General features: G+C 45.5%; 1 protein-coding gene across 1 annotated transcript; it reads right to left on the bottom strand.

The window, feature by feature from the left end:
• Positions 1 to 1,876: 1,876 nt before the first annotated feature.
• Positions 1,877 to 4,369, bottom strand: LOC117916976. Its single transcript, XM_034833215.1, has 3 exons — positions 3,959 to 4,369; positions 2,348 to 3,907; positions 1,877 to 2,260 (listed from the first exon to the last, which is right to left on the bottom strand). Exons 1-3 carry the CDS (start codon positions 4,367 to 4,369, stop codon positions 1,877 to 1,879), a joined length of 2,355 nt encoding a protein of 784 aa, XP_034689106.1.
• Between the last annotated feature and the right edge of the window lie 3,475 nt (positions 4,370 to 7,844).

Genomic DNA, 7,844 nt, shown 5'->3' with positions numbered 1-7,844 from the left:
CACGTCGGAGATAGATAGGTATAGGAGTAAAGGACGGCCTGGTGTAGGAGGCGCTATGACTGGGGGTGACAACAAGTACTCTCGGATCCTCTCGAATGCGCGCTAACACTGATCATCCCAAACAGTAGGTTGACTCTTCCTCAAGAGTCGGAAAATGGGCTCACAGATGTCTGTCAATCTGGCAATGAATCTGCTGATGTACTGAAGTCTACCCAAGAAGCCTCTGACCTCTCTCTCTGTCCTCGGTGCAGGCATGTCCAGGATGGCTCTGATCTTATCCGGATCCACCTCTATGCCTCTCTCACTGACCATATACCCTAAGATTTTTCAATCTCAATCTGAACTGTCGGATCCTCTCAAAGAATCTCTCCAAAGCTGCTAAGTGATCTAATCTACCTCGGGATTTCACTATCATGTCATCTACATAAACCTCGACATCCCGATGCATCATGTCATGGAAAAACGTGGTCGCTGCTCTCTGATAAGTGGCTCCTGCATTCTTCAATCCGAATGACATGACTCGGTAGCAATAAGTACCCCACTCGGTAATGAAGGACGTCTTCTCCATATCCTCTGGAGCCATCAAGATCTGACTGTACCCGGAAAATCCGTCCATAAAGGACAACATCGAATGACCTGCCGTACTATCAACTAGCATGTCGATGTGTGGAAGAGGAAAATCATCCTTAGGGCTGGCCTTGTTGAGATCTCGGAAATCAACACAAACTCTCACCTTGCCGTCATTTTTGGGAACAGGGACGACATTGGCCAGCCACTCCGGGTACTCGACCACTAATAAGAATCCTACACTGAGCTGCTTCTGGATCTCCTCTTTCACCTGCAAGCTCCAACGAGGGTGCAATCGTCTCAACTTCTGCTTAACCGGTCTAGCATGGGGCAGAAGTGGCAAACGATGCTGGACGATAGATGGGTTAAGGCCCAGCATGTCCTCATAGGACCATGCGAAAACGTCCAAGTATGCTCTGAGCAACTGGATGAGGCTGTCTCTCTCATCTACAGATAGATCTGACCCGATCCTCAACTCCCTAGGCTGATTGCGGTGCCGAAATCAACAATCTCTGTGTCCTCTACAGTAGGTGAAACCCTCGATCAACGGGATCCGAATCGGAAGCAGAAGACGAGTCATCGTCTGAATCGTGCTGTGCAATCTCATCATCAATATCAAAAATCTGTGATGTGGGTGAAGATGGTGAGATAAATCAATACCAGAAGAGACAGCAAATACTCAAAGATGCTCAAATCCATAGATGAAGAGTCAGAAACATAGTCAAAACGGGAGACGAACCCCGACAGAACGTCAAATGAAGAGGTGGGTCCACAAAGTCGGACGCTCCTCGATAATGCCAACATGGCTATCAAACAAATCATAAAAACTACAAGGTCCTAGCAGACTCCTGAGCAGGGGCAGTCTGGACCTCCTCGGCGATCTCGAGGACGGACACCCGAAGAGATCAAATGGCGAAGCGAGCTCCGACGGGGCTATCTCCTCGGTCTGGCTCAAGCTCATCGCGAGCATCTCATCAACGTACTCGTCACGCGGCACGGCTCCGTCCACTACGTCTCCAATCTCGCAAAAGTCCCGTGATCATCGATCTCATCCGGGAAGCAAAGCGTCATAAGGCTCGTGCGATCTGGGGAGGGAGGAGCAATCAATACAGAAGTCGAAGGGCCAGGGGCTCCGTCACTCAACTGTAACTGCTGGACAAGGCGCTGAAGCTCGCCTCCTGGGTGGTGCTGAGTCTCCGATGATCCATCAGATGGTGCATGTGGCTCTGATGCCCTCACAAAGTAATCGGCTAGGCTCATGGTGTATGGGCGGACAGGATAATAAAAGGCGTATGAGTCAAGCGAGCCCTCACCCTCTCCCTGCGCAGCCGCGCCATATGACGATAGTTGGCCTTAGTGGGAATGAATCCGAGCCCAAATGGTACGTCGCGTCCGGAAAGGCCATGAACTCACTGGGCCCGTGCTGACGCCGCCCCAGGCCCATACCGGGAAGATAAGACATGCTCCGCATAATATCGAGCACCACCGTGCTGCTGTGCTGGTCGAAGGACATGGCTACAAAGTCTCGGCAGAAATCCTCCATCTCCAGAGTCTGCACCTCGTCAAAGGTGAATCCGGTCAGAAAGAGATCATCATCAGCGTGACCAATCTCGAGTACAGGCTCGGCAGAGATGAACCTATCACCCACAGACTGCACGACGACGACCCGGCCATCATGAATAAACTTCACCTTCTGATGAAGGGAAGAAGGAATAGCTCCGGCTCTATGGATCCATGGTCGGCCTAGAAGCAGGTTAAAGGATGTAGGAATCCTCAAAACCTGAAATACGACAACAAAAGTGGCTGGACCAATCAGTAGCTCAATCTCTAGCGTACCCATGACCTCCCTCCGAGTGCTATCATATGTGCGAACGGTCTGAGTGGAGGGACCGAAGTCAGAAGGAGCGTATCCGAGGGCGATGGCAGTGGCAAGATGACATACGTTCAGGGCCGAGCCATTATCCAGAAGGACAGATGGGACTCGGCGGCCTGAACAGCCGACAGATATAAAGAGCGGACGAGCGTGGTCTGAGCCCTCCGGTGGCAAGTCGTCGTCCAAGAATACGATACACGTGGCTCGGTCGGCCGTCATCATATGGATCAAACCCTCAGGAGTGGTGGTGGTCTCAACTCTGATCTGGCTCAAGGCTCTAATCAATGCATCTCGGTGGGTGCTCGAAGACGCCAACAAACTCCAGATGGAGATGCGAGCCTGAGTGCTCTGTAGCTGCCTCAAAATCTCGTCGTCCTCGGCTCTGACCTCCTCGGGAGCGGACGTACCTTCAACTGGCCTAGCTGCCGAGGGAGGTGGCTGTCGCATCACTCTGCCTCCTCGGAGAACATACTGAATGTCCAGAGTCTGAGAATCATCAACGTACGGAGCCTGAACCTCCTCGACATCCGGGATCAAGATGAAAGGCATCCGGACACTGTAATGTGGCAAAATCAATGGCTCAACGGTGGCAGTCTGCACCGACGCCGCCTCGGGAACCAATCGAAATGGAGCAGGCATCCGAGGACCTAGAGTCACCCCACTCATCTCATAAATCACATCTGGCATGATGGGCTCGGGGTCTGAATCATCATCACTCAGCATGTGGATGCGGTCATCGATCTCATCAAAGTCTAAGAAATGAATGCCATCGGCTGGTGGAGGGACTGCATGTGTGGTGTGGGCAGGTAACGGGTTCGTGGTCACACTCGGCTGACCCAAGTGTACCAAACCCTGGTCGATCAAGTCCTGGATGGCGTGCCTCAATGCAATACACCTATCAGTCTCATGCCCAGGCCCCTGATGGTAGGCGCAATGTAAGTCCATCCTGAACCGAGGGGGAAGAGGCTGAGGTGGTGGTCTCGGAGTGAGAGCGGCCAATAATCCGGCCTCTGTGAGCTTCCGAAGAGCCTGGCTCAACAGCATGCCTATCTGAGAGAACTGTCTCTGCGTCCTCAAAGCAAATGGAGTGGAGGTCTGCTGAGCTCTAGGCCTGGGGTAAGAAGTAGTGGGTCTCGCAGTGAACTGTGCAGCGTAGCATGGTTGTCCAGTGGCCGTATAAGAAATAGGAGGCCTCTCGATACTCTGAGTAGCATAGTAGGGCAAAACCAATGGCTGAGGCTGATATGTCTGATCATAAGTTGGACGAGGTGCCCGTGGCCTGTACTGATGAGATGCATAGGATGAATGAGGCTCGGGAAACTGTGGGATCGATTGATGGCGCCTGAGAGGCCTCTGACTGGAAGAACCGATAGCGCTCACATCTGCTGGCCTCGGTCCTACGAAGGGCTTCTTCCCCTTAACATCACTAAGGGAAGAATCTGCCCACAAACCTCTCGAGATGCCGTCCTCGACATCATACAAAGCCAGAACCAAAGATCCAAAATCTGTAAAAGGTACCCCGACCACATGCCTGGCAATCCTCGGCTGTAGGCTCCTCAAAACCATCTGAATCTGATCTCTCTCTGACGGTCTATCCACTATCTCGACAATCTTCCCACGCCAGCGGGAGATGAATGAAGAAACTGACTCGTCCGATCTCTGCCTAAGAGCCTCGAGCTCCCTCCTCGATACGTCAACAACAGTATTAAATGCATACTGTCTCAAGAACTCTTGGGCCAAGTCATCCCAAGTTCGACGACGTGATACATCCAAAGAAGCAAACCAACGTTGTGCAGCACCACCCAAAGACATGGGGAAAAGCATGATCATCTGAGCCCCGTCCAATCCATGAGCCCTCATGATCGTACTGTAAAACCTCAAATGGAGGCGGGGACACCCAATCCCCGTGTATCGCTCGATCTCTGGCATCCTGAACTTGGCCGGTAAACTGGCCACTAGCATTCCATCAAAATCCTCCCAAGTAATGGCTCTGTCGGAAGTCCTCAACTGCCTCAACCCCTGCTCAAGCCTATCCATGCGAGCATGTGGGTCCTCTAAGGTCGGGGTAGGCACGGTGATGGGAGGCGGAACAACCTCGGTCTGACTATGTAGGGTGAACGGCATGGCCTGTGGTGCTGACTGACTGGGTGGAGGGGGTGGTGGCACTATATGGTCATACTGGGCACCATCCGGGGGCGGGACCTGCTGGGCCTGCTACCCATCTATCCTCCGGCCAAGGCTAGCCATAGCCTCCTGAATCGAAGCCATGGCCTCAGCAAATTGATCGACGGTAACTATCTGTGAATCCATATCCCTCTAATCTGATCTCTGGTCTAACTGGTCCGATACTCTGATCAATCTACCCTCAACTCTGATCCAAGAAGTTGAACCCAGACTGAATGTATCGGTACTCCTGAAACAGTGGAAATACTGGATAAGGTGCGGGGTAAGGGAAACTTCACAAAGAATGTCTATCACGTGTGTCAAAAGGTAGTCTGGAAGCAATCAAACTGATATCCAATCCTGAGCAGATATATAAGAGACTACTGCGAAGGTAACCAAACCTGTTACTACTGAACCGACTCTGAAGGCCCACAGATGCACCCACGTGTTTGGGAAGGAAAATTCTAATTGAAAAGTCTAAGGCTCAAACTACAAGGTCAAGGTGGCTCTAAAAGGAGATAGGTGGACTTTAAAAGATCCCTAGCAGAAGCGATCGTACCCTCCGGTGGTACGCAACCCTCTGCACGTCTCCGAAGAGACGGGGCGCTTCCATGCAAGGTGGTAACCACTTCCACGCATGCACTTCCTCGACATCCCAGGGGGTTTCCTATGGTGAAACCTCTCAAACTCTCAGCACTCAATAGTTGACTAGAGTGCATAGTGAATGGTGTGGGTGCATTCGAAAACCCTAAAAACCTAGAGCAGAAGAGGAAACACACTAGTCGCACGACTATCCGTGAAACCTAGCTCGGGGCTATACAGGTCTTCAATGATCGGACTCCAATCGACATCAAAGTGTCGCTCTCCTCTAGAATGCTCCCGTGCATCGATATAGCCCGTCGCTAGACCCTACTCCTAATCTCTGGCTCGGTCAGTGAGCAAGCACACAGAAGGTCTCACACTTGCAATAGTGAGAACCGAGATGAAAGGAATGACCGAAACCAAGAGAGTTGGAGGTAGGGGGATAGAACTGAGACCCACATAGATAGACAACATGCAATCATGCAGAGGAAGGGCAGTCATGCATCATACAGTCAGGCAGAGCAGGATATATCACTCATGTACACGCAAGATAAGCGAGAATACGACAATCAAGACGAATAGTGATACAAACATCATGCTCAAAGACGATCAAAATAGTATACAAGTCAGAGAATCAACATGTCAAGCTGAGTGATATACAATGGTGGGTGTATGCATGTGAAGTGATCATAACAATCATGCCAAAATCAGAATCAATACGCTAAGCAATGGAATAAGATCAATCATCAATAATCCAGCATGTCAAAATCTCAAATGAATACGACATCTAAGCATGCATCAAGAAATCCTCAATGGACAATCAAGAGATGAGCATCCACTGATCGTCCAATCAAATGCCACATTTGCTTCACTCTAGGTTCAAGCTTGACCCTCTAAAAAAAATAAAAATCCCCAGTGGAGTCGCCATTTTGTGGACCCCGCATTTCGGCTCATGCGTTTCCCACTTGATGGTGAACTCGATTTTAATTTGAAAGATTGATTTTGTTGATTAAAAATGACTTGGAGTCGCCACTTATTTTTGTTTTATTTTTAAAAGGGTAAACAAAATAAGAAAGAAAAACCCTAAGCGTGACTCCTTATTTCGGAAAAGGTGGCCTGTGAAAAACCGGATCGGGCTCGGGGGTCAGGTTACTTATCGGGAAGGTACGGTAAAAGACCATAGCACCCCTCTAAGTCCCTAAATTCGGGTCTCTACTAATACAATGAAACTGACGTGGCAATCAACGAGAAAGTCAATGGATACCCACCTAAATCATGCACAATATGAGAATCAAAACACGCAATAGAGATTGACTAGAATGGGAGTGGATGCGTACCTCGGTCATGAGCCATAATGCGCTATCAAGAAACAGAATTAGTGCACAATTGATGAATACAAAATATAGCTCGTGCATATCGGAGTGCAAAACGAAGCTCAAGCAAAATACACTAAGCACAACAGTTGACAAATCGAAAGAGATCGAACATAGGGCCCCCGCCAAAGCCCAATTTATTACTCATGAGCTAGTCTCACAAATCCCGTGTTTTGGAATTATGGAGAATTCATTATTGCTTACCAGAAGATTATTTAGGAACTGAAAGGGGATTAAAACTATTCGAGTGAAAACCAGATCCCGGGAGTTTATTTGAAGATTAGAGTATTTGGAATTAAATTTAAAATATTAGAGCCTCGGTAATTAAAATGAAATTTGCCAAAGAAAATGAGAAATGAACTTTAGGGAATTAAACTGGACAGATATAGATTTTGAAAGTTGAATTTGTAATAATAATAATAATAAGGAATGAACTTTAGGAAATTGAACTGTGAGAATATAGATTTTTAATAATAATAAGAAGAAATGAACTTTAAGAAATTAAACGGCTAGAGTATAGATTTTTAATAATAATAATAATAATAATAATAACAATAAATGATAATAATAATATGGATAAACGAAAGGGATTAAAAAGGGCTTTGGAATTATAAGGGTCTAAGGTGATAACAATAACGATAATAATAATAAGGATAATTACAATAACAATATGGTTTTGAAATAATAATAATAATAATAATGATAACAAGATTTTGAAAGTCGAATTAATGATAACAATAATAATAATGAGATTTTAAAAGTTAAATTAATAATAATAACAATAAGGTTTTGAGGGTTTGAATTAATAATAACGATAATAATAATAATAATAATAATAATAATAATAATAATAATAATAATAATAATAATAATAATGAGATTTTGAAAGTGGAATTAATAATAATAATAATAATAATAATAATAATAATAAGATTAATGATAAGATTTTAAAAGGTTGGATTAATAATAAAAATAAGAATAAGATTTTGAAAGTGGAATTAATAATAATAATAATAATAATAATAATAATAATAATAATATTAATGATAAGATTTTAAAAGGTTGAATTAATAATAAAAATGAGAATAAGATTTTGAAAGTAGAATTAATAATAATAATAATAATAATAATAATAATAAGATTAATGATAAGGTTTTAAAAGGTTGGATTAATAATAAAAATAAGAATAAGATTTTGAAAGTGGAATTAATAATAATAATAATAATAAGATTAGGAGAGTTTGAAATATAATAATAATAATAGGATTTTGAAAGTTTTGGATTAAT

This window comes from Vitis riparia, chromosome 6 (assembly GCF_004353265.1).
Source record: "Vitis riparia cultivar Riparia Gloire de Montpellier isolate 1030 chromosome 6, EGFV_Vit.rip_1.0, whole genome shotgun sequence".
NCBI lineage: Eukaryota > Viridiplantae > Streptophyta > Magnoliopsida > Vitales > Vitaceae > Vitis > Vitis riparia.
This window is presented reverse-complemented; position numbering and strand designations above follow the sequence as displayed.

What these genes read in the sequence shown, in the direction of transcription:
- LOC117916976 (XM_034833215.1), bottom strand. Translation starts at nt 4,369, where the DNA reads ATGCCAGAGATCGAGCGATACACGGGGATTGGGTGTCCCCGCCTCCAT. An exon ending in TTGCCAGGCATGTGGTCGGG is followed by an intron (nt 3,908 to 3,958) that starts GTACCTTTTACA and finishes TATGATGTCGAG; the next exon opens with GACGGCATCTCGAGAGGTTT. An exon ending in CTTTTGTTGTCGTATTTCAG is followed by an intron (nt 2,261 to 2,347) that starts GTTTTGAGGATT and finishes TCCCTTCATCAG; the next exon opens with AAGGTGAAGTTTATTCATGA.